At 50.6% G+C, this 27429-nt stretch overlaps 2 protein-coding genes across 2 annotated transcripts; one reads left to right on the top strand and one right to left on the bottom strand.

Moving 5' to 3' along the window:
* Positions 1 to 579: 579 nt before the first annotated feature.
* On the top strand, positions 580 to 7233 carry LOC119095371 (sodium-independent sulfate anion transporter). Its single transcript, XM_037218216.1, has 7 exons — positions 580 to 739; positions 1326 to 1487; positions 2155 to 2295; positions 3133 to 3281; positions 4530 to 4703; positions 5102 to 5258; positions 5712 to 7233. Exons 2-7 carry the CDS (start codon positions 1358 to 1360, stop codon positions 5756 to 5758), a joined length of 798 nt encoding a protein of 265 aa, XP_037074111.1. The 5' UTR covers positions 580 to 739; positions 1326 to 1357; the 3' UTR covers positions 5759 to 7233.
* A 5443-nt stretch (positions 7234 to 12676) lies between these two features.
* Positions 12677 to 26093, bottom strand: LOC119095046 (sodium-independent sulfate anion transporter). Its single transcript, XM_037217947.1, has 14 exons — positions 26043 to 26093; positions 25185 to 25265; positions 23994 to 24173; positions 22434 to 22626; positions 21562 to 21665; positions 21056 to 21175; positions 20185 to 20211; positions 19234 to 19405; positions 17120 to 17284; positions 15939 to 16079; positions 15280 to 15428; positions 14490 to 14771; positions 14148 to 14258; positions 12677 to 12892 (listed from the first exon to the last, which is right to left on the bottom strand). The coding sequence occupies exons 2-14, from the start codon at positions 25263 to 25265 to the stop codon at positions 12677 to 12679; spliced, it is 1941 nt and encodes a 646-aa protein (XP_037073842.1). The 5' UTR covers positions 26043 to 26093.
* Positions 26094 to 27429: the final 1336 nt, after the last annotated feature.

Raw genomic sequence — 27429 nt, 5'->3', positions numbered from 1 at the left:
TGTGAGTTCTGAAGCAGTCCGTTTCGTGTCTGAGGCGCGCGAATGGGTTGCGCGATGTCTAGGGTTTGATTCCCGTCTCAGGATTTCGATCCCCGTCTGTGTGCGTGTACCTGAGGTGTGCTTTGTACGTGTGCCTTTGATGTACCCCTGAGGTGTGCTTTGTACGTGTACCTTCGATGTACTCCTGAGGTGTGCTTTGTATGTGTGCCTTTGATGTACTCCTGAGGTGTGTTTTGTATGTGTGCCTTTGATGTATTCATGTATGAAAGCTGCTACTTGTGTCCTTCTTAGCATGCCCCTCCTCTTAACCTTATCGACTCGACACTCCGAATAGACATTTTGGATTGGAGAGTGTTTTGACGTTATTACATACACACATACAACGGCTCAGTTTGCATCAGGACAGAGCGCAGTGAGTTGAGAAGTCAAGAAAACTCACCGGATAGCAAGTAGGCAAATGAAGAAGCGCGGTTTGTCTTCAGCGGAAGTGGTACTGTACTGTTGCCGACTGTCGATCTCCTCTCACAGCGTTGGTTTTACGGTGGCCGTCAACACTTAATCTCTTCCCAGCAGCGTCGGTGCCGGCGGGCCTGCCGAAGCCGAAGCCGCCGCCCTTCTCCACCGTTGATGGCAACCACACGCTGGCCTTCTCCGACATGACGTCCACCATCGGCGTCGGCATCGGCATCGTGCCGCTGCTGGCCGTCGTCGAGAACATCGCCATCGCCAAAGGCCTTCTGTGAGTGAAGCCTCTAAGCTCCACTAAAATGTGACAACTTCAGCCTAGCCTCACCTCTACCCGAAAACTTTTGGGAGAGATTACGGTAGGCATAGGTCGGAATTATAATTGTAGGAGAACACATACTGGTGCTTTTATGGACGCTATAGCGCGCCGTATAAGCAGCTGAGGACACACAGTTCAAAGAGACGCACATCATTTATCCAGGAAATACATGTTCAACCGGCAATGCATTAATGTAAACGTGCCTTTGAACGTATGCGTTGTCTTTTACTCACTTGGGGCGCTGGGGTCGCGTGCAGGCATACTTACTTATATATTCCGTTTTTATAGCCTGTAATGTTTAGCCGTACATAATATACCCTCAAAGAGACGCATATAATTTATCCAGGAAATACATGTTCAACCGGCAATGTATTAATGTAAACGTGCCTTTGAACACATGCGTTGGTTTTTACTCACGTGGGGCGCTAGGGTCGCGTGCAGACACATATATATATTCCGTTTTTAAAGCCTGCAATGTTTAGCCGTACAGAATATACCCATTACATGTCGCGGTGGATGACGGGACACGCTGCGCCGACAGCGGAGGGCAAGCGTCTGGACACGACCCAGGAGATGATCGCGCTCGGCCTCAGCAACATCGCCGGCTCCTTCTTTTCGGCCATGCCGGTCACCGGCTCCTTCAGTCGCACGGCGGTCAACCACAGCTCCGGCGTGCGCACTCCGCTGGGCGGCGTGTTCACAGGTCAGTTGACGGCCTGACCCAGCCCCCTACGCGCGGTCTACGTGGCCGTGTGTCGAGACGCCGGCCGGTGCTGCCGCCTGCTCCGGCTCGGTTCTGTGCGGGCCGTTTCTCGGGGACGTCGAGGAGGTCCGATGGCTCGTCTGCTCTTGCTCCGCTGTTTCTGCGTGTGGAGTGTGTCTTGAGAACGCGTGCGGACAGGTTAGCTGTTACCCCCCCCCTCTCTCCGCAGCTCTCTTCTCTCTCATCTCTCTCTTCTCTCTCTCCTCCTCTCTCCTCTCTCACTCCGTCTCCTCGTCTCCTCTATCTCTCTCTCTCTCTCTCTCTCTCTCATTCTCTCTCTCTCTCTCTCCCCCTCCTCTCTCTCTCTCTCTCTTGTTCAGTCATGTCGTGTGATACGGTGAATGTCAGCAGATAGCTCTGCCCAGCCCCTTGCTATCAATCCATACCCTCGGGCAATTAGTATTTGGATCGGCATCTCACCACTCCGTCCCCCAACCTGGTAAACAGAAAAGATTACATAAAGATAAGCAAATAACAAGGCTGAAGATAATATGATACAGCAGATATAGCTTTCATTTAATAATATAGATAATATTAAGAAGATGAAAAAATATTACATTTAGTTTTCAGTCCCGGTTCACGCGACGTTGCGTTGTTCCATCCGCAGGTCTTCTGGTGATCTGCGCCCTGCAGTTCCTGACGCCGTACTTCGTGTACATCCCGAAGGCCACGCTCTCGGCCATCATTATCAGCGCCGTCATCTACATGATCGAACTGAGCGTGGCCAGACCCATGTGGCGCAGTCGCAGTGAGTGTACCCCCTTCCCTCCCCCCCCCAAAACTACCACCACACCACACAGTCAGAACCTGGGTACACACGACAGTGCGCCAACAGAGACGGGCGGTACCGTCCTGCCCTTGCCCATGTCGAAACCACAGACCCATAGGCTGCAGGAGCTCCGGGGGACACGTTGTCACATTAGGGGAGTTGTTTTTCGCACCAATTTTTGACGTATGATATGTTAACGCAAGTCATGGCAAGCGGTAGGTCCCGAGTGAGTTTCGCACGCCGTTTTTCCAAACAAAAACAACATAAAACACCGGGGGGGGGGGGGGAGGGGGATGTCAGCTCAGGGATGACAGCCATTTTTACAAACTTCAGACTAAACACTTAAATAAGACCCGAAATACAGGGTTTATGAGCTGTTTTGAGCTTGGGCTTAACCATTTTTGTTTTGGACGTTTGGCTTTTGGTACAAATGTTGCAACCATGCGATATGAATATAATAACGCCAAGTTGAGCGGTCTGCAATATTTTGCCAAATTTGCCGGAATATGATAAACATGCCGTTCGTCTCAGCCTAGGAACAATATTTTGTGAGTGAGTGAATCACTAGGGTTCACTTCATTACTCATTTGTATGATACTTGTCCAACTCCAGCTAGCGTGTGTGTACTAATTTAGACTTGAGCAGGAACCAGGCCACGATGTAACATCAGATCTGATAGTGCGTACTGTATTAGCGCTTTGGAGTGCCTACATATGCAGAAGCTGTAGGAGACCCAGATCGCTAGGAAGTCCTGTCGCTGGCAGTCAGCTGGGTATGCTCGCTCACGTTCTGATTCGATGACTCGGCGCCCGACAGAGGTGGACCTGCTGCCATTCCTCGCCACCTTCCTGGCCGGCGTGTTCTGGGGCCTGGAGTACGGCATCGGCATCGGCACAGCCATCAGCCTAGGCATGATCCTCTTCAAGGCCGCCCGGCCCAAGGTCGTCACCCAGACTCGGAAGCTGGTGAGTGGGTGACGGACGGCGGCGGACAGCCGGTGGCACGGAACAGCTGGTGACAGCCGTCAGCGGCTGCGACGGCTGGTGTACCGACATTAGCCGAACGCCCGGCAGGTCTCTGCGCCCCATGGACCGCGCTCACCGCAAGGTTTAAGTCGGTGCGCATGCGTCTAGTTTTGTGTCGTTGGTACCGATTTGTCCTGGTTTGTACCAGTTCTGTCGGTGCAAATTTGTTGTTATTTTGTAAGAAGATATCGGTTTTCACGAAACATTTCCCTTGCCGAAGTACTGGTTTCATGTTTCAGTCACATGCGGGTCTTGAAACGCAACACATAGATTGTACGACGGTAAGTTTTCATTTCTAAAATAAGGCCGGCATTGTCGCGAGGGAAGAGCTGGCTTGCCTTTAGTGTTGTGGTGCGTAGCGTTAAAAATATTTCAGGACAAGAATAGCCAGTGACGCATAGTAGCATCGTGACGCTCTGGCAGCTTGATGCTATACGAGGTCATCTTCGTCAACAACCAGTACATTCCAGAGTTTTTGTGTATAGTGACACGTTATCCGTAACGTTGCAATATTACAATGCAGCAACATTTGAGCCTTTCGCTGACATGGAGATTACACGTTTGACGCATACCTCGACGGAACGCATTCCACTCGTGAAGTATTGCGCCCATTAAACGTGGAACGTAAGGATAGAACGTAAGACTTCGTGAACGCTCCTAGCGCAAAGAGGCACGAGGAGGGGGCACGTCGCCACCCTTACCAAAATTATAGCACGTTGTTTTGGGGTTATGAACAAATGGTAACATTTGATCCACTAGATGGGCACGTTAAAATGACAAGATTGGGAACATGTTGTGTCCTTATACAGCATGCATCAAATGCAAGAAACTTGTGGCCCGTGCAAGAAATTACGCGCGCGAGTGCATCACGCTTATTTCGGTTCTCGGCGATATTTTTAGCTGTGCCCCTGCCCATTGTGAAATATTGAATACGTCCCTGCGATAAATCCATCATCCCGCAGCTGTGACAGCTCAATTTACGAATTGACGTGATATTATTTACGCTTCGCCATTTGGTTCCTGGGTATTCCAATACAAATTTTGTTATAATGAACAAAAGAAGTCACAGCGTCGGGAAACGGAAAACTTCGGGCCTTGCTCGTTCACATCAAGTCAACAAATGTACAGACCCAGCCCGCCTTGTCCTGCCCGTTCACCGGCCGTCGTTCTGACGCGCGTCCTTTGCAGCCTGGCGGCTCGGAGGAGTACATCTACGTGTACCCGGACTCGGGGCTGACGTACCCCGCTGCCGAGCATGTTCGCGCCGTGGTCACCGACGCCGCCGTGCTGCACGGCCGCAGCGTGCTGCCCGTCGTGCTCGATTGCAACAACGTGCGCTACTCCGACTTCACTTCGGCCGAGGTAGATGGCGCTGCCATTCGGCCGATTGAGGGCGCTGATGCGTGGCCGGCGGCTGCACTAGATGGGTTGAGGTCTTGAAGTTTGGCGATACGGGACAGTTGCACAAAATAGAGCGCCTGAGACCTTGGAGGCATGTGCTGCGTAAATTTCTTCACGTTACATAGGTCTTCATTGCCAAAGTATATCATTTCAGTGCTGCACCTGACAACATTATGGAGCGCAGCTCGAAAATATAGCGAATTTGAACTTGCCGGCCCACTCCACCAAAGCCAGCAATGGCTGATTCCTTCTCCTCTTGTGTGTATCTGTTCGTTCGTTCCTGGTACTCAAATATTACCATAAACCATATTTTCACCTATCTATTTATATTATATATTCTATCCTTGGCACCGTTTCAGTGTATGAATCAGCTGGTGAAGGAGTTCCACGAGCGCGGACAGCAGCTGGTGTTCGTCGGTATGAAGAGCAGCATCCGCCGCTGCTGGGACGGTGCTGGTCATGCCGACAATCGTCTCAGCTGCGTCACAATCGCCGACGCCGAGCACACGATCGCTGGTATGACACAGAAGCTCGGTACGCGCCTGGCTGGAGATGGCTCCCAGCTGGGGAGGTGTTGGGCTGTGACACCGAGCGACGAATAACGTTGCTGCGTTGCGTTCTGGTGGAAATGTGTTACAGGAGTATTTTGCGATTTTCCAAGTAGTGTTCTTTCACAAAAATTGCACCGCAGACTTGCGATTCTTGAATGCAAATCATGCATGTAAAAAGTCGAGCCGTCCTCAACCCTTTGTTGTGCATGCGATGACATTTTCTGTTCAAAATAATTGCGACATTATCATGCAAGATGATCGCACGTGCGAGTTGCTCCGAGATCGCCTGGTTGGTATGAATGCATACCCAATGTCTGAACTATTGCAAATCACCCTCAGTTTTTTGCTATCCCATCACCCGGTCAAGCGCAAACGCAAGACCGCATCCCTGCGCTTACTCTGACGAAACACCCCGCAGACCACCTTCACGCGCCGCAGACGAAGGTAGACCTCAGCGGTCAGTAAGGCCATGCACACCGGCGTCATCAGCAGCCGCCATATCTGCCGACCGCTCGGCTGTCACACCCGCCACCGACCCGACTGCTCTCAACATCGCGACAAGCCGCCCGCGGAGACTCCGCGCGCCCGCGGCCGAGTTCAAGGTTTCGGCGTGTCGGTCGGGAAGCCTGGCTGTGCGCCCTGTTGCGTGCGGGAGCGTTGTTACGTCACTGGGGCCCGTGGCGGAGGCCTCCGATGCGCTGGACGCTCACACTCACTGTAGTTCTCATTAGCTGTAGACGCTGACGCATGCGGGCCCGCAGGGCGGCTGCGCACGTGGCTCGTGTGCAGGGCATTCCTAGACGGGGCACAGCGTGCCCGGCGCGGGCCGATGCAGGGTCAGCCTGCCTGGTTCCCGCGAGTGTCGACCATGCGCTGGTGTATTGGCAGGGTGGCCTATGCATGTAATCGAGATCATTGTTGATCCTGAAAGTGTTCGCTATCATGTCCGCCGCAAGCTGTGCGACTTTTGTTGTTTTTTTTTTTGATGGTTTTGCTATCTTCATTCGAGAAAATTTCCTTGGTGCACAAATTTCCTTGGTGTCGGAAGCCACGAAATGTCGCAATTTAATCCGCGAAGGCCTCCATTAGTAGAGCCAATGATTTGTTTACGATTATTTTGCGCTACTGTTAAAATGTTTTCGTCCTCGTTGACAGAGTTGTGTTCTGACAGCTGACAGCCGCATGTGACGGACAGTTCAACAACATGTGAGGACAGATCAACAGTATCTGTCCCACACGTGCAACGCTTGAGCAAGGCGTTTACAAATAGAAGCTGCAAGGAACTTAGAGATGTAGCTTTAAAGATTGTCCTTGTGGGAGGTTCAGGATATCACAAGACCCCCAATATTTATCTTCACTTTCAAGGAATTTTCCATGGATGTGAAAACATCAAATGCATTGAACCACCGTCAAAGGTCATTACAAACTATGTATATAATACAGGCGAGGTAAGTTATTATGATGAAGTTCATGATTTATGAATTGCCGTTGCTGAGATCTAAGCACTTATCGTCTTACTGCTGTTGCGTAGAGTTAAGAACTGATCATTTTAGAGTTTGCTGTTGCGCTTTGTTTTGTACGTGCATCACCCTTTTTCGCTCTGGAATAACACCACCTGATCTTTTGTAGAACCAGCTGTCCGCAATTGAACTACCTTTCGGGCACCGTTTTACCTGCGTTTGACTAATATTTCTATGATGTCAGGCCTGTCGCCCCACTGAATAATCGATACATATGCTTCTACGGCGTATTTATTGTAAGTGTGTATTGAGTGCATGCTAATTATTATAAGATCGGTGGACGGATGTTATCATCTGTCCACATTTGATAGTAGTCGACAGTGCGGGACATTGCGTGTCATTACTTCGGCATGCAGCATGCCCGCTGTGACATGGTGCATCGGAACTCTGTTGCACTGGACAATACAGACCATGTTGATACGGTGGTTTTCTCCTGTGTCGCCTAATAGTCTCGCACGAGGGCCGAGTAACTAAATGTTATGGACTCATTACCGAAATGAAACGCAGTCATTTGGATATATTTCAGCTACAAACAACGCAAAACACCACTAGAGCCCTGTCACTCCTTGAAATAAGTGCAGAACGCAGCCAGTTCTTAAAGAGAGTGTTCCACATTTGAAGATGATGAGGCAAGCATCAGATGCGATGAAATAAGCTCACTTGCAACCAATGGTATGCTTTTAAGTGCACAAGACTGATCCAGATAACAAAATATCACATCTTCGTAACCAAGCTCTTCAATGCAACATCTTTTCATTACATCATGCAGCGTTAGTATGACGTCAGAGTCGCTTCCAGGTGGTCGTGTCACAATTGCGACTGCAGCTAGCGGGCTGAATCACTTATATTTCCTTAACTTGACGAGATGTGAGGCGCTTTAGCACGTGTTGGCGAAACCAAAGTATCATTCTGTTCGCGTGATCTGGCCATTTCTCGAGGTGTTCGAGGAGTTTTTTCCGTCGTGACAAGTATCACTGCACACGTTCCTGTTCATTACAATATGTTTATATACGTACATATAAACATACGTTATATATATATATATATATATATATATATATATATATATATATATATATATATGGACATATCTATGCATGTATCATTCCTGTAATTGTGTAGCATAAAACGCGATTAGTTTTAAAAGCATGCACTCATGGCATCAAAATGATCCAAGGCCAACTGATGACCGCCGAAGTCTCGAATCCTGCTCACATGCACCAGGCATCAATAGTTTGGTGGGCATTATTTTTTCTTGGCGTTGAGCATTACACGGCCAATAAGTGATGGTATTTGCGTGACGTTCGTGTGACGTAATGAATGTCTGGGTGGCCTTGAATCAGTCTGCACAAGTTTGCCAGCGTCAAGCTCAGAAACCGGAGGGTTTTAAACCTGGCAAAGGGCATGACTGTGAACTGCACTGAATGATCTCTGAAATGACTATCTAGGCTCAAAACCCCACATAAATGTGGAGCTTCCCTTTAAAGGGAATGTTCCACATCTGAGGATCTTGGATAAAGCATTAGATGTTATGAAATTAGCTCACATAACTTTGTACATACTTCGAAGTGGAAAATACTGCCCTTGACAACGAAATCTACCTTTTTAGTAAATATGCCACTTCATACGTCATCATTTGATCGCGTCATAGAACGCTTACCTGCCGTTGAGGTGAAGCCAAACTGGCCGTGCGAAATTGCCACCTAGCATTCACTTGTAGGATTTAAATCTCCCGAGAGGTGGCCGCAGCAGTGCTGGGGATATCCTGAACCTGATATCGTTATGTGCTCGTGCTTTGTCCTTCTCTCGTGGTTCTTGTATATTTATCGATGGATGAAGTTTACTGGTATTGACATGCTCGGTCGTTGTGCTTTTCTTGAATTATTATATTACAAGCCTTTTTTGTAAAAAAAAAACAGGGAGAAATGTCTAATTCTTGTGTTACGTGGCATACAACGTTCAATACTGGTCCATACCTGCTATATACATGTAATGCCTCTTCTTCCGGTTATTCGGTTTCGGATGGATATCCGGTCCCGTCCAGCTGTACGGGGATCTATGGTACGGGCACGGTCCATGTCACATGGCCACATGGACAAGATCCCGATAATAGTGCTAGCACTTGACAGTGCTCGGCTTAGTCATACTTAAAGCAATTTTCCATGTTTTTTACATTGAAACTGCCGAAAATTAGTTATTGAACGAGCCGAAGCGAAACCGTTTTTTTTCTTTCTCAAAATCAATCATCATTGCCGTTCAAGAAACATGTCCCCTTCCTACTAACCGCTATATTCACAATCCTACTCACAAGAGCTCTGCATGCACATCACCCCAAAATGCTTCAGCTGTGTGTGTGCTGACCACAACGCCAACCATTCTCAGTGCCGAGACTGGTGTGTCTAACCCGCAGGCACGGTACACTGTCAAGGCAAATATGTATCTGTCTTGCCCAAAATCGCACGCGCGAGCAACAAATGTAAATGTGGCAGCTTGTGGCACACAGACAGAACCGATTTCCCACTTGCCGCCGGTGAAAATTTTTGCTCCACTCAAGACTGTCTCCATTGCATCGAACACAGAAGCCTAGCAAACTTGCTCCCTCGAGCCCCGCCTGACCAGGCGTCCAGACGCACAGGCCTCCGCGCCCTTCCGTCATCAGCCCGGCCGACGTCCTAGCCCTCCGGCTACGAACGGTCGGCAGCCGGATCCCTCTGGCCGCCACACGAACGCTCCCCCCCCCCCCCCTCCTCCCCCTTCCCCCCTCTAGCACAGCACCTTCCGTGACACGCCCGAACGAAGACCGTCGGTCCCGTCCGCCAGTGAGGGTGGCGATGGGACGGCCTCGGCCCGTTTCGCTTGGCCCCTTCCCACCAACCGCTGGGAATGGGTCTATTCACCATTTTACCATGTTCACCATTAACCATTCACCATTGTTCACCATTTTGTCTCACAGTGGAATTGTAGCCGTCTTATTTCAAAATTGTTTAAAGTGCAAACACTTTTTTTGCAGCATAAGCTTCAATTATTATTGCCACACAAAGAACTTGGTTTCGTCCTTACAGCTCCATGTAGCTGTAAAATACCAAAGTATTCTTTACATCGTTGTGACGACGCAGGCGGTGAGCGTCGCCAAGGTGAGGGTGGCGCAATGCATCAGAAATGAAATAACACGCACGCGTCTTTCACTCAGCGTACCTCCAGGCTGGTGCATGTTCTATGCGGCTTCATGACCGCATCAGCGATGTATGTTCTTTGTACTCGAACTGAGAATGACTCGGAGCTCTCGCGGCAACTTGACCAGCTAGTTACTCACTTTCGTGACCTTTTTTTCATCCTCGGTGATTTCAACGGTCACAGCCCGATTTGGAGTAACGGCACCCAGGCTGTCAATCGCAGAGGACATTTGATTGAAGATTTCATTGATGCTCATAATTAAGTCTTGTCAGAAAACGGAAATAATACTTACCGCTAGTTACGCCCTGGCATAGAAACCGCCATCGACTTATCGCTGAGCTCACCACAGCTATCGCTATCACTAGATTCGCGCTGCAGCGACCGCGACGATTTCACTGACCAAGCTCTCATCACGGCACATACCGCTACCGCGGCGGAGCACCGAAGTCAAAAATGCCTTTCGTCGGAGACGTTTCCAAAAATGAGTTTAAAGCGGGCATCTGTGAAGCATTTTTAGAAATGCTCAAAATATAGCCCTGTCTCAACTGTTTGTAAAGAAAGTACACGGTGGCATCACCGTACATTTTGAACCTTCTGTTCATGGATGAAGCCACTGTCAAAAATAAACGCTGCCACCATTCACCTTCTACCACCTTGCACTGCCAGCTTCTGGAGCTTGCCAATATGAACTGTTAGAACAAAAACCGTCTAATCCCACAAAGGGATTGGATTTGATTTATTTATGTTTATTTTTTGCCAACTCAGCAAATCACAACACATCGTGGCCATTGCTGTGGCGGTCGCTGTAGGCATAATCAAGTAGCCCACACGTTAGATGACGGTAAGGATGGAAAAGAAGGACTAATATGTAAAATTGCTAGGGTGGGCCAGAGAGCGAGGTATGGGAAACAAATTAAGACTGGAGCAATGTTGGGCGCATTCTGCAAGTTGCAAGCCTCACATTGAATGATAGTGAAGGGAGTGGCACGTAACCCCCAATCTATTCGAATTTCACATTGGCCATATCATGGAAAGTAACGAGAAATAAGGAACACATTTTCCGCCATCCCAGATGATTCATAATCTTTTGATGATGATTATACACTCCGGCTGTTTCGAGCACAATATATCCACTCGATCATTTATCCAAATAAAGCCCTGTACGTCAACAGCAAAGTTCCCGAATGATGTTGTCTTAGGCTTTTAAACGCGCACAGTGCTGGGTTTTCCATATACACACAGTATAAATACAAGTGCTCAGAAATATTTTCAAAAATGGTAATAAGCAAATGCAATGTTGAACATTTACAAAATGAACGTTTCTTTTGCCATGGAAGTCGGCATTTCACGAATACTTGACGCTGTACATCGGCTTCACGTGAGTGTTTGAGGCTGCTAATCGACTCGGCATGCATGGTCGATGTTCGGACGACTTGGACCACATTCGTGGAAGCATACGATGGAGCTTATGCTTATACCTGGGATTCGCACATGTCGGATAGTGAAAATTAACCGGGTATGGCGGCTTGGCACCACATGCAGGTAATGACCTCGGTTCACGCTTGCTCAGTACTGTGACTCGATTCACCGCACAATCTCCACGCTGGAAATTGATTCGCTTTCAGTGACAAATATATTACATAATTTATCGGTTCACCATGCGTGACGGATGCCGCAACGCAGTCCGCCACGTACTCAGCACAGCAGTTTTATACATTAGAGGCACTTGGTTATCAACAAGTTCACCATGCGCGCTCGATTCAGATAATCGGGTCACTAACTAAGCATTCTCGATGCTGTGGTTCGGATGACTTTCTCGGACAAGGGTGTGGCGCGAAGGCTCCAGCAGTGTTTCAGACCCGTCAGCGAGGTCAGCGACCTGGCCTTGGTGCGGGCTGAAACGGACGCCGCTGACTGGCTTCTGGTTTCCACCTGGAGACAGGGAAACCGTGCTCAGCTGGTGTGATGTGACGTCATCTGCTCCCGATTCACAACAAAAAAGCACACGTATCCCTAAAGACATGATATCGTTTAAGGAAGGGTTGCATACTGCTATGTGGTTTTGAACTGAAAGGGTCATCTTGAAGACCTCTCGGTGCTGCCCACAATACTGCCCTTCTTTAGAGCTATCTAAACCCCTCTAGTTTCTAAGCTATACGCCAGCAAAAATGGGATAAATATTTCGGGAGATTCTATCAAAGCCATTTTGACATTTCTGTCATAATAACTTAATTCAAATCCTGTTAATTCAAATCCGGCGATTAAGGCCAACAGAAATTTAATTGTCGAGACGTTTATATCTGGCGCACATGACCACGATTTCCAGACGTAACGCCCGTCAATTGGCACTCAATCATAATTGCGCAAGGTACGAGGACGTGACTAAAACGTGACGCATTGGGGAGCACATTTAATAAACGGAGAATTGTCCTTTTTAGAGCAGTCTTTTCAACTTAAAAAGCATATCAATAGTTACATGTAAGTTTGTTTCATCATATCTAGTGGCTGCTTCAATATCTTCAAATGTGAAACATTCCCTTTTCAGCAACTCAGCAGCGCGCTCCTTTTCGTGTTACGAGTTGCCAGCCGCGCAATATACATGGATGCTTGATACAGAGATGATCACATGATGATCAAAGGATCCAATTCAGGTCAATGCCGCTCTAAATGTGGCAAGCCTGAACCTGCTTCAAATAACCCGACCACAATGCATAAGACCTTCGTCTGCAAACCGCCTCCTCGCTTCGTCGTCCACGCGCTGGGCGGCGGCGGCTTCCGAGCAGCAGATGAAGAACGCCTCCGGATCGACAGCTGTCCATACGGCAAGCACCGACGGCTTTGCCTCCAGCAGGAGCAGGGGTCCGGCGCCGGTCTGCTCTAGGCTCCGGCCGGCGGCGGCCACGCTCTGCAGAAGCGGGTGGAGGTCAGAGTCCGGTACAGGCACGACTACACTCCGCAGAAGCGGGTGGAGGTCAGAGTCCGGTCCAGGCACGGCTACACTCTGCAGGAGCGGATGGGGGCCAGGGACCGGTACATGCACGGCCACAGGTTCAGGAATGGAGAGAACTCAGGAGGGTGTTCAGCAGAGGGCATCAGGCATCATTGGAGAGAGGGTTTCATCATATTACACTTAAAGGGACATGCCACGGCTAGATTAGGCACGCTCCTGATCAGGGAAGATGAGCCAGAGGCTCCGGAGACAGTGACATTCTTAAGCAGCAGAGCTCCAGGAACGGTGAAGCGCTGCAGCGATAGAGGAGGTGGCGCCAAATGCTCCACGAGGTATGTGTGTTTATCAGCAACAATAGTGCGTATAAGGGCATACCACCAAGACGTCAAAGAAAGATAATATTAAATATCGTCTTTCGTCCACTTAAATCAATGGTTGAAATTTTCACAAGTATTTAGCTTAAATAATGAGCTAAAAGTTTGTGAAAATTTCATCTGATTGTTTAAACAACCGGACTCAACATGAGTAGATGAATAAGATGGCACAAAAAGCGCAAGATGGCCAAAAGTTAACATATAAGGACATTAACACCAGTATTTGGCAGTATTTTAACCATCAAGGACGAGGTTAAATGGCTCCATGTTTTCTCCAAAGCGCACCCTGAGCTGGTTTCACCAATAATGTGACTACATTATCTAAACGATACAATTTTCAGCTAGGATATGATCACTGGATGAAAATTAAGAGGACATCAGCGGGACACTGTCACAAACACAGCACAATGCTAAGCGGGTCACGCGTCAAGAGACGAAGCGGCGAACCGCCGTAGCACCGACCATCACGCTACCTTAACCACCGTAGCACTGACCGCCGCGCTACCTAAAACCGCCACAGTGCCGACTGCCATGCTAACTTAAGCCGCCGTAGCACTGACCGTCACGCTACCTTAAGCCGCCATAGCACCGACCGTCACGCCACCTTAATCCGCCGTAACACCGACCGCCACGCTACCTTAAGCCGCCGTAGCACACCGACCGCCACGCTACCTTAAGTCGCCGTAGCACCGACCGTCACGCTACCTTAACCACCGTAGCACTGACCGCCGCACTACCTTAAGCCACCATAGCACCGTGCGTCACGCTACATTAAACCACCGTAGCACCGACCACCACGCTACCTTAAGCCACCATAGCACCGGCCGCCACGCTACCTTGGCTGCCGTGAAGTCTGTGTAGCGTATGTTGCGACAGTTGAGAACCACTGGTAGGGAACTTTCCTCAGTCTTGCTGTACTCCCCAGCCTGTCCATCCGATAGGCCGTTCTGAACAGACAAAGGACCGCCGTCACAGACGGCAGTGACGTCATTTCGTGACCTCATATCCCGCAGGAAACGCCCATGGTGTTACGTTGTTTATGAATGCATGTGACCGCTAATGCTATCAGCTTCGCTCTATCCTGTCGTGCACAGCACCCGCCAAACGTTTTCTGTGATAAGAATCAAACTCCCGATCTCTCGATCTCAAGCCAGTTCCTGAACACCTCGGCCGCTCACCGCTTCACTATCTAGTGCCGTCCATCCGTCGCCTGCACCTTCTCCGGCCAGACGCGTGACCTTGACCTCGCCCTCCGTGACCCCTGCTCGGCCAGTGTCCGCGGGGCACAGCCGGGTCACCTCCGGAGCGCAGCTGACGGCCGCCTCGCCCTCTGCCGGCCGGTCCGGCGCAGGGAAGCTTCCGCGAGCCGCCGCCAGGATGCGGTCGCGGAGGTTCTCGGCGGCCGGGTAGTGAAGTCCGCACTCGGGTGTCACCAGCAAGTACGGCTGGCCACCAGCCGGCTGGGGTGAGCACAACGCGGGGAATTCAGCCCTTGATGCGATACGCTTGCTCAGCGGCGTAACAAGCGGACGTGAGACCCGAATAACACATAAAGACCCAGCAGGGTACGAGACCAAACACTGGAGGAACAATCAAGAGCACAACAGAGGAGCACAAGAGCACAGCAGAGGAGAACAAGAGCACAACCGAGGACAAGAGCACAGCAGGGGGCTAACCGGAAAAAGACGGTCTCAGCAGGCGAATGGCTGACGTTTTGCGCGGCATATCAGCTAAAAAACATGGGTCCAGTCACCAGCTACGATTTTAGCAATAGGCAGCTTCGTGTTCGTTGGTACGGTAGACAGTCTGCATCGCAACTTCTCAACTTCAACTACCGCGCTCAGAACTATATGAACTACGATGCCTCGACTCAAAATGGCTCATATCAGCAAATGTAAGCTCAGATCGTTTCGAAACACCAGCGGTAACAACACAGCACGGCTCAGAACCGCCATTCGCCGCGCTGACCGTCCATTTGGTGGTGACGACGATCTTCGGCCGGGCCGACCGGTGCAGCAGGAGCAGGAGACTGACGCCGGTGCCCAGCAGGATGCCGTACTCCAGGCGCCAGAGCAGGCCGACCAGGAACGTTACCAGCAGCGGCACCAGGTCCGGCTCTGTCGAGCATACAGCGGTGTACCCACCTGAACGTTGGTGTAAGCGAGCGGCTTACTCCTCCCCCTGAAATTTGGTGTAAGCGGTACACCCACGTAACGCCATTGTAAGCGGTGCATCCTGGTCGACAATGGCGAATGCATGCTGGCTTATCGATCTAAATCTGCGTTGCAGAAGTTGTCCATTGGGAACGCACTTGCGCACATTGTCCACCCTTCTTTGACAATCAAGAAACAAAGGATTGAGTGGAATGTTGGCCTTCACGTATCGTTTGAATACACGCTCGTCCCAAACCCGAACCATTTCAGTTCACTGGCTACATGTGTTCCCTCCCTCCCCCCCGCCCCACCTCTCATTATTAGGATCCGGCGCGCCCACTTTCAGCGCAGCGATTTGTGAGAAAGGTTCGTCACAACATGGCCAGGGTGTGGGCGCCATCTCCTGCTACCACCCGAATAACACCGGCTCAATAGCTGCACATAACCCGTCCCTGCCTTCGCCACTGCACTCACTGCGACAGCGCCACAGTGTGGGCACCATCCTCCACTCGACCATGAAGACGACGGCGCAGATGATGACGGCCGACAGGCTTGCCGTCGGGATGAAGCGGAAGTAGGGCGTCAGCGCGGCCAGCGCCACCACCACCAGTACGCCTACAGCATCGCCGAGCGACAGACGTGGGCGTTAACGTTGCTGTTATTGGGGTTTAACGAGACGTTCAACGGCTCAGGTCATTTGACTTTGAAGTCCTCCACGCTGAGTTTTGCGGGGTGGTGACACCATTGGCAGGGAGCCAAGCTCGAACATCACACCTTTCGCCGCGAGGCGATCGTTACCCCACCTGATGCACACTATCCCCGAGGTCATTCTTGTTTGAGGCCACACTGGCCACGCCAAATGTCGGCCACTCCGGCCACATCGGCCACACAGTGTGCCGTGTGGCTTGAATGTGTTTGTGCAATAGACTGAAAAAGTGCCTCGCAGTGGGCTAGGTAGGTAGCATGACTTGGCAGATCTACCAGCTGAATATGCTCTATGGAGTACGCGGATAAGTGCCTGGGTGACTTCTACAGCTACAAAACATGTTTTCATGTTCAGCAAAAAAAGATATTCTTTAGATACGTCACCAAAAAACCGGGTTTACGAGGGATAATCGGGCTAGCTTTGCAGGCGACCATGTCAGGTGTGCGCCCGATGACTAATTAAGTGATGAGGAAGGTGAAGCGGGCAAGTTTAAAAATAACGCCTTATATTCAAACGCTTGCCCTTTCAGGCTCATATTCAAGTGGGAAACGTGGTTCTTCCCCCTGTTGAATTTGTGCATGCATTAATATGAATGCGAGTTAATGTTTACAACGAAAAAATATAGCTGCATACATATAGGTTGATTTAAGCAAACAATGCTGTTCGTGCATTGCCATGCGTGAAATTGCGCACGTCTGCAGCGTGCAAAAACAATCAGCGAAAAATTGCATTGTGCCCCCTCTACGTTGCACAAGCCCTTGTCCACAATACCACGATCCTTTGTACGATGCGTATGTGGGTATACTCCTACCTATTCGTGTGAGTGAACATCTACGTGCATGGTTGCGTATGGGCGTGGCTTTACGCATGCCCATGTGGGTAGTGGCTCGCGTCTTAGCGTGCGCCACAAACGTGCGCACGTGCGCACGCACGTGCACGCCCAACTCACACGTGACGACCCCAGCCATGGGCGTGGCGACGCCGGACGCGTGGTTAAGCGCCGTTCGCGAAAACGAGCCGGTGACGGTGTACGACGAGAAAAACGAGCCGACCAGGTTACACACGCCAAGCGCCACCAGCTCCTGCGAGGAGTCCTGTGCGCGTCCCTGCGCCGCTGCCGGGGTCAGGTCAGTTCGGGTTAGATCAGATCAGGTCAGACGAAGGGGGCGAGGGGGGCTCTCTTGAGAGGGGATGGACTAACCGCACAATGTAATAATTGTATGTTTCCAGTAGCGGAAAGAATGTTCAAGTGCGTCAAAGAATTTTACAAAGTCCTCGGCAGGTACGGCTATCGGCCGTTGGGAGCAGTCGCGTTAAAGGTCAGATGACGTCAGAGGGCAGGGTGGAGCACGCCCAGCAATGCGGCACGTCTAGCTTACGTCACCGAATTATGCCGTAGACTTGGAATTACGCGATCGGATAGTGTGGGGCAGGGCTTACACAGCAAGCGCAGCTTAGCACGAGGCCTAAACCCAGCAATATATCCATTCAGAATATTTGGATTAAATGTGCACAAATGCACAATAAAAGATAAAGAAGTCAATTATCACCGCGTTGTGTTTTCTTTCGGCGCAACCCCATGGACTAGGCAATTGCTATCATTTAAGTGCCAAATCCGCTCACCGGCTTACCTTCTCTTGGGCCATGCCAGGGTCCGAAGTTTGCAGAACTGGTGCAAGTTAGGGAAAAAGTCATTGCAAAAAGGAAGACATTGGTTGAATAAGGTGAATACGGTGGCACAGCTTTCAACTTGCTTAAGAAAGAACACGGGTTGGACTAGGCAAAGTTTTGAAGGGGAATGGGCCGGCCCAATTTTTTATTGAATTAACTACACGGGATTAAGCTACATAGTTTCCAAATTCATATGATGCCGTTCTTTCTGACAAAAAAAGTAAATGCAGACTGTAAAATCATGCCAGATGTCGACAAGGAATACAGCTTCGCAAAACTAAACTCTAGGACTCAGCAGGAAAAATGGCTACGACCTGTAAACAAAATACACATAAACCACGTTCCCCTAGGGATTTCCATCTTCCTTTTAAATTTGGGGAGGGCGCTGGAGCCCCCCCCCCCACCCCCTCACCCCCACTAAATAGGAAACAACGCCACTGATTTGGCCGCATCACAGGCTCAGTGCGACGGATGCTACCTGGGTTGCTCTCCTTATGACAGCTATGTGCTGTCTCATGATGTTGAGACTGAAGACGATGCACGTTGCCCTGGATTTTACTGGGTTCACATTACTGGGTTCGAAAACGGCTTTTGAGAAGCAATGCTCGGCTCGTTCTAGGGCAAATCAAACGAAAAAAAAAAACTTTTCGCCTTTTGGCAAGATGATACATTGCAGCAGCTTGCCACATTATTCGTTTTTAACCCAGCAGTGCACATATGGGTTTGACGACAAACATTTCGAAAATCTGCTGGAGCTGCTGTTCCTCTGCCTTTAGTTCCCTCACCCTTATATATAAAACCAGTAGCACTTTTGTGACAGGCAGCTGAATCCTGGGGCAGGGAACAGTTCATTGAAACGTGCTTGCCGTATTTAAATTCTACACGAATTGTTCAGCGAAGCCGCCGTCTCAGGCCGGCATATTTAAAATCGGTGGCGTACTCATGCTGTGCCCTCCCCAATCGAGATTCGTTACCGGCAATGATGTGTGTGACAAACACGGTTTTTAATTTTTGAGTTGTCTACCCACCATCCTTATTACAATATTCTGCATACGGACCAGGCTAAGAAAGTCGCTGCCATCATATAAAGGATTAATAAATGTTTATAAGACCAACAGGCATCTGGAAAATTACTATTAAATTAATGTATAATATTATATTAATATATATATATATATATATATATATGTATATATATATATATATATATATATATATATATATATATATATGTGTGTGTGTGTGTGTGTGTGTGTGTACATATATATATATATATATATATATATATATAAATCAAAGAATTAATAAATTAAAAATTACTATTGGTTATTTGATCTCAACATCTGACAAGGGCGAAAAAAAACAGGTCTGGCAGCAGAGCGCGCCACTCACCGAACGCCTTGGCGATGGCCATACACTCGATGACGGACACGAGCGGCACCACCAGCAGGCCGAGCCCCAGCTGGCGGGTCAGCTGCAGCAGGCCGGCCCCTTCGCGCGTGCCGTTCACCGCCAGCAGCGCGAACGGCGGCGGCTGCGGCGCCGGGAACCCCACCGGCACCGTCTCTGGCGGACGGCGACAGGAGGTCAAGGCTGCGGTCAAGAACCGGGTCAAGGTCATTTGAACCGGTTCAAGGTCAGTTGGGCTGGATCACGGACCCTGTCGGAAGGAACACAAAAGAAAGTGATAACAAACGCAGATGTAGAAATAGAAGGGTCTTAAGGTTATGTTATGCCATGTTAAGCTGTACTCAATGTTATGTTAAGGTGAACATGTGATGTTATGTTAACTCAACATGATATTAAGATGCAAAGAACTTTGCAAGCACTCGGCGTATCGTGATAACGCTCTCCTGAACGATTGTCTAAGGAACACATGCCAGCGTCACCAAACCTCGGAGCTTTATCGACATGCACTACTTCAGAATCAACGAACTGAAAGCCTGTGAGGCGAGCGTCAAGGGCTATATATATCCGAGCCTGAACTCATAGCATTTCGACATCTTAGTCTGAACGTAGAAGGCACGTCGCTGCTCGGGGATGCGAAGCCTAATGTCCGTTTGGGGACGGAGGCGCCAGAGCTGGCATGCTAACGCTATTGGAATGAGCATCTTTATTGTAAAGATCTTCAAGCACGATCATTTCAATGAAGATCGATGCGGTCAGTGCCACCCCCGCGAAGTCGCATCCTCCGGCATCACCAGTGGTGGAGAGGGGGCTAAGCTGATGGCGCTCCAGCGCTAGCACCAGCAGGCTGGCCAGCAGCACCACCAGCGCGTTCCTGGCGATGCTCAGCAGCCATTGGAGGGCTGCCAGCGGGCTCCGGCGGCCAGCTGAGGTGCCGCTGCTGCCCGCGCGCTGGCCCAGCCACTGCCGAAGGGGGACAATCATGCCACCCAGCTGGTGAAGGCACAACATGTGCACAGCTGCGCACACAAGCGGATAGATAACGCTGTTGGTGAAGAAACGGCAAGAACACTCACAGGCATACAAGGACAGTACGACACACAGCACCACAAACAGCACAAGTAGTAATAGAACGGATTAGCGATTTGTGATCATTATGATAATTAGCGATGTGTATTAAGAGCACCACAGACGACACAAGGCTGGTTTTCATGCAACGCCTAATATATGAATGGTTAGGTAAATTAGTAAATTAAAGTAGTAAATAAAAAGAAATTTGTCTGCAAGCAGGGATTTTTTTCTCAGTTCACCTCCCGACTACCGCACATATATCTATCTAGGTATCATAGTCCATGAGGAACAAACATCGATATTTGATCCAATCTTTGTAACGGGATTGGCACTAGCCAAAAATCAAGTTTTGAATTAAATGCACAAGTCATGCGGCGTACCCTTTATTCAGTCAATATATTTCCATTCGCCAGAGGTTTTTGATTAACCCTGCAATAATCCCGCAGATTTGGCCTTCACACGGGCGCTGTAGGAGACATCTGGGATGTAGGGGCACTTATACGACAACATTTCATTACTAATAGCTTAACAGTAAAACAGGAAGTGAATGCAGGGCAGCATTGCACTTGTTTGACATTTGATCGGATCACAAATCGCCAAATGAGATCCGAACTTTCTCTTTTTTCTTGAATATCGAAGCTAGGAAGCATTCCGGTAAGCACGACTTCTACAAATCGAGATCAGCAGGAGATCATTTTCAGGGAGGTCTCAGAGCCACAACGCAGCATCTGTTTACCCTGAGCCCGAGCAGCAGCAGGATGCATGTTGTGCCGAGCAGAAGGTCCCACAGGTTGGTCTCGTCAATGTGGCCGGCGACATGTCGCAGCGTTCCAATCATGGTCTTGCCCGACGATCCCTGCAATGGAGGAGTGGGCATGAAGTTCAGCACGGACGAGTTTGCTCACCTCCCGCAACGCCTCTTTTGAACCCAAAAGTCTTCATTGCAAAGAAATGAAAACCGGCTTCATTTTTCGACGCCGGATCAGATTCCACATGCTGCCACATAAACTGAGATTTTCAACACATATTTGAGCGTATGTAAAGATTTAATCCCTTACCATATCCACTCAGAGTTATGAAATAACGAAACTGGTCAGACGAGGGAAGATACATGGTATGTACATCGCATTAAGAGGTTTGATAAAATCTGGGCAAGTGGAGCATTACATACTCATATCTGTTTCCGAAATGTGCAAAAATGTGCTCTCAATTTCACAAATGCATGCTTTGAAAATGACTTACTTTGATTCCAAGCAGTCCCTTGAGTTGCGTGGAACAAATGGTGATTGAAGCCGCTGACACAAAACCAGAGACGACGGGAACGGAGAAAAAGTCCACCAAAAACCCTACGGAGACAATAATGGCAGAAGTCATTGAGTTTTAAGTACGCGTCAACAGCACTGGTTATCTAAGGCCAGTATAAAGACAGGAGCGATGACCATAGCTCACTACATTTGGCATATCTTTTGTTCGGCCGGGTGAAGAGGGTGCAGTTTGACTGACAGTTAACAGGGTCACTCTGTCTCGTACACGGCTCTATGATCTTCTCCATGGTCTCGAAGGCATTCAGGCTTTAAGGAGGAGTTTATAGCCGAATGTCCGTTTTTTATCATGGCGACATCGCAAGCCTTGTCGTCCTTGGCAGTGGTCCCGATAGGAAACAGGCACCGATAAACCTTAAAAATTAATGTACGGTGGTATTTAGGTTGTTGTGTCTACAAAGCTCCACAGGCAGGGGCGTTGCAGAGTATGACCAATTCCAGGCTGAGCTCAAGGCTTACGTCCTGGAAGCCGAACTTATTTGGTTCGTCTTTTGGCGGCCAGTTGGCAACTGGCCGAGAAAGCCCGGCTGAAGTAAGGGCGGCCATGGCACAGCATTGCACGTGGCAATCTCTCGACAAAAAATCCACCGAAAATTGTGATGAGGTTAAGATAGTCGCGAGAGGCTACAGCTGGAGAGAGCTTACCACGAAATGCGGATCAAATAAAAAAGCTTACAGCGACATGCAAGACAATCGGACAACATTCAGCGGTTGAAGCAAGCCTTCCTAACTGGCGAGGCGTGACAACACTCGCTGTCTGCCGGCCATCCTGCCCGGCATCCGAGCCAGTACCCAGCCTGACGAGTCCTGCCGTCAGCACCACGACTCCGGTGAAGAAGGCCAACAGCACGGACAGCTGCGGGTCGCCGCCGGCGAACTCGGCCGTCAGCAGCGACATGACGGCCGTAGGGCCGATGCTGACGGCGTCAGTCGTCCCCAGCAGCGCGTAACACAGGCCGGGCAGCAGGCAGGCGTACAGGCCGAACTGGGGACGGAGGCAGCAGGCAGGCGTACAGGCTGAACTGGGGACGGGGGCAGCAGGCAGGCGTACAGGCTGAACTGGGGACGGGGGCGGCAGGCAGGCGTACAGGCCGAACTGGAGACGAGGGCAGCAGGCAGGCGTACAGGCCGAACTGGGGACGGGGGCGGCAGGCAGGCGTACAGGCCGAACTGGGGACGGGGGGTAGCAGGCAGGCGTACAGGCCTGACTGGGGACGGTTACAGGCTGGGTAGCAGGCCGGGGCGCAGGCCGAACTGGGTACGGGTACAGGCCAGATAGCAGGCAGGCGTACAGGCCGGACTGGAGACGAGGCAGCAGGCAGGCGTACAGGCCGGAGTGGGGACGGCTACCGGCTGGGTAGCAGGCGGGGGCGCAGCCCGAACTGGGTACGGGTGCAGGCCAGGTAGCAGGCAGAGCACAGGCCGAACTGGGGAATAAATAGCACGGACTGTGCAGAAGGCGGGGGGGGGAGGGGGGGGGGGGGGGTACGTCAAACTAATCAGCAGCACACCCTGTGCGGTAAACAAACCTCTAGGCCAAAGTGAAGGAGAGTTCCCTGACTGGAGGGGATCCTCCCCTAATCTGACCTAACTGATGACTGCGCGTCAGGCCAGGTGTAACCACCCCAAAGGGGGAGGGGTACAGACGGCGCGGCAGGACGTGTATACACCAAAAAGCCACACCTGCGGCAGATCACAGGCGGCACTCCGGGCGGACAAACTGGGCACACAGGCGTCACGCTGGGGTGAGTCACGCGGCCAGCGGACATCGGACGGTGGGTCTCACGACTGTGCTTGGAAAAGCGAAACCCACAGGCCGTATGCCTCCTTTTGATACATGGGCATGTGTCGTCCAGATCGGTATCTAGGATAGGTATCTAGGATAGGGTAGGTATTTATGATAGGATAGGTCTTTAGGATAGATATCAGATAGAAGCATAACTGTGGTCGGCAGGTGGGATTGACAACATCAGATAATAAAAAAACGGCTACCAGCCCTTGCATGGCGTGAGCAGGCTTATTGGAAAGACAATCGCATCAACATGTTACGCAGGCCAGTTCGGCTTGTCGGAACGATTTGAAATCATGAATGTATTACTACGAATGAGTGAATGAAATTAATAGCGCCGACCTGGGGTCAGCTTACGGCTGAACCACCGAACTGAGGTCAAACATACGTCCGGGCCACTGGTCTGCGGTCATACACACAGCCGGGCCACTGATCCGGGGTCAAGCACAATACGCTGCTAAGGTACTGACCTGGGGTCAACCACACATCCATGTCACCCACCTGGGATCAGCCACACGGCCGGGTCATTGGCCCTGGGTCAAACACACGGCCAGGTCACTGACCTGGGGCGGCAGGCCGGCCAGCTGACCGTAAGCTATGCCCTGCGGCACGGCCATCAGCGCCACGGTGACGCCGGCTAGCGTGTCCCGCAGCAGCCGACCCCCGCCGTACTGGGGCAGCCAAAGCAGGAGCGGCAGGCGGTGGCGGAGGGAGAACGGGCCCGGGCACCGAGGTCGCCAGGCCTGCGACGAACAGCGCGGCAGGATGACATGTGGGGAGCCGTGGTGGTGTGCTGCTGTGATCAAGTTGATGCTGTGCTCTTATGCTGGGCAGCGCTGCTTTCAGGTGCTGTGCTGATGTGACGATTAGCTGTGCTGTGCGTGTGACCGGATACTGTGATTCTGTGTTGGGCTCTTTTGTTGCATCGTCAGAGGTTGACCGCTGTCGGGGTCCAATGGTGCAACAGGTGGCGACGGAGGCGCAGGTGGTGCCGCATCGCCCCGTGATAAATATGCAGCGGATGGGACGCGCCTGGCAGGAAATGCAACACCCAGCCCTGTTCCTTGCAGAACGCGATCGATTTTCGTTCACAGCCCGCGCGAGGGTATAACCGCTACGTGTAATTCAATGGCGGCAAGGCTGTTAGGGGGAATTGATGGCTCCCAATGCTTTGGACCCAAAATCCTTCGTTGAAACCGTCGTTGTGTTCAGACAGCAATAAGTAATATGCTATAGTTAGTAAGGCGGTATAGAAGGGCGGGTCTTGATTTGACTGTCCCCCGAATCCTTCGACGCTTAAAATAAATATCCCAGATCGCCAGCGTAACCTCAAGGATTGGATATTTTCCCCTTACAAATATCAACTAAATGGCCGGAATGTCAATAAAATGGATTTGGGTATAAGTGACGCTATTCTCAGATCCTCCCTCAACCCAGACAGTATATTCCGTTATATCTGACACAACAAACCATATGTAGCATGGTGTGCAGTGGGAGGCACCTGGTGTTGGCTGGCGCGTGAAACCCGTTACAGAGCTGCGGAATGATTGGTCTTTCCGCAGCACATCCAAACGATATAACACGTAGCATGACACACGTGTTGGACTTGGAGACCCACCTCGACTGGAGACCTACCTCGACTGCAGACCTACCTCGGCTGGAGACCTACCTCGACTGCAGACCTACCTCGGCTGGAGACCCACCTCGGCTGGAGGCCTGCCTCGGCCGGAGACCCGCCCCGGCTGGAGACCCACCTCGACTCTCTCTGTCCATGATAGCGGCTTGCTGTCAGAGCTGCGCCGCAGGTCAGGCTTCGGTCCATCACCACCTGTCATCTGCGACCCGTCACCGTCAGTCATCTGCGACCCGTCACCACCGGTCATCTGAGGTCAAATCGCGCCGGTCGTCGTGCCAGCTTCAGACCTGATCAGTATCAGGTCCAGACGTGATCAGTATTAGATCCATATGTGATATATGACACCCAGATGTGATACATCAGACGTATATGTTATCCTATCAGATACAGATGTTATCGCATCAGATCCGGTTGTTATGTATCAGAGCCGGATGTTATCTATCAGATCCGGAGATTTGCGTGTCAGATCCTCATGTTTTCGTATCCGGTACAAATGTAATCATCACTCCAGGGCGCTCAATGCGTATTGCCGTGCGCGGCACGTGGATGAAGTGCCCTCATGCAATGTAACTCAGTATATGCGCATGGAAGGTATAATTTCGTATCCAATTTACCGCGTGGCCGCAGCCTTCAAATTTTTTAGAGGAAAGCGGACCCACTTTGGTGAGAAGGCGTTACCTGTCTTAGCCACCTCTAGTGTTCCACGCATGTAGCATAGCCCGCTTGTCCTTAAAATTATGTATGGCGTATTATCTGTGCTGCCGAGTTCACCAATATCCACATTCATGCATCTGACGCACGTCGTCCATGCACGCGGGCACGAGGGTCACCTCCATGCCACCGTCCTGACGCACCTTCACTCTCTGCCCCACACACGACCTACATTTCCACCCTGAAGCCGCGTGTGGCGTCTCCCGCTCCTCCGCCGTCTTCACCGACACCTCGCTCCCGAGTGCCACTCCTGCACACACCTCACCTTCCCCGCAGCGTCGCGAGTGTCCCGCCGCCCTCTGTCGGCGTCGGCACTGCGCACCTGCACCGCAGCAGCGCGTCGTCACACGGGACGAGCGTCGGTCGGGCGGTCGAACTCGAACTCCGGTCGCGTCGCGCGGCACGTTTCGCCGGTCGGGCGCCGACCCCCCCCCCCCCCCGTTTGTGTGACGGGCGTCTGACGAAGCCGGCGGCGTCACGTCTGACGGATGACGGACGGAGAGCTGGGAGGGGGAGAACAGGGGCGGAGGGGCTGCTGCTGCCAGCCTTCTTATCAAGCTACAATGGCAAGCGAAAAAAAGTTGTAAATCGCGGGCAGTGATGCGTTTGTAAGTCGGTTGAATGTGTGGGAGTGTCTGGTGCGCGGTTTTAACATACTACGGGTGGGTAATTGAGCTTCCGAGTCCTGCACAGACAGGATGCGACTGAACATTTTGAACTCGGCATTTCGCTTTGTTGGCAAAACCGTGAGGTCTTGAAGCCATTGATAGGGCTCATGCCAGTTTGTCATGAGCTGTTATGGACGTGAACATTATTTTTGTAGTTGTATAGATGCAATTTATGTAAAAAGGGTCTGTTTAATGAACTGGGTCCTTTTGTGTAGGAACCGACTTCGCTGCACTGCTTTCCTGCACGCCAGAATAGGCCGTTAAACATGAGAGTACAAATCAGCAGTATGAGGTACTCCACTCTCGCTGCCCGCACTGGAGTCTTCATGGCTGATCGAACTAGCATGAACTTTAAACTGGGACCACTGGTGCACGGTACTGTTGGGATAAAAATGTTTTAGTAGCTTAGAATTCCCAGTATTTGGGTGTGGTTGCATCGCATGCCGGAGAAGTATCCTCAAAAAGTCTCCGGGTGGGAGGGGGGGGGGGGGGGCATGGCCGCTATCAGGACGAGGGTTAAGCTGCTATGTTATAGGAATAATCGCTGCACTAAATACTATACCTCATGATAGACGACATAGCCTCAGTAGGCTTCATGGACATGATATTTTGCTGAATATATTCCGCGGTAACATTTTGGACGAGTGGCACATATGTCAAGGGCTGGAAATGCCTATCTTAAAACCTCTCGCTTGGTGGGAGACATCACCCATCTGTAGTCAGTGCAGTGTCTCTCTGGTTCTGGTCTGGCTGATGGTTCTGGATTTGGGAACGAATATTTCCTAGGCGCGGATAAAAATGTTAGAAATCCGAAGTTGAGGCTTTATGAAAAACTATGAAATTTTAGTGCAGATGCTGCAGCTATAGACATAGGGGAAAGCTGTGATATGACACAAATTAACAATTCTCAGCCTAAGGTGGCGCAGTTTTTAAGATCGAAGAGAGTATGCAACTGATAGGAAAGCAGCACGGAGTGATTTTATG

The sequence above is a fragment of the Pollicipes pollicipes genome, unplaced genomic scaffold (assembly GCF_011947565.3).
Source record: "Pollicipes pollicipes isolate AB1234 unplaced genomic scaffold, Ppol_2.1 Scaffold_4219;HRSCAF=4965_pilon_pilon_pilon, whole genome shotgun sequence".
NCBI classification, from domain to species: Eukaryota; Metazoa; Arthropoda; class Thecostraca; order Pollicipedomorpha; family Pollicipedidae; genus Pollicipes; species Pollicipes pollicipes.
The sequence above is the reverse complement of the archived record's forward strand: the minus strand, read 5'-3'. Positions and strand labels throughout refer to the sequence as shown.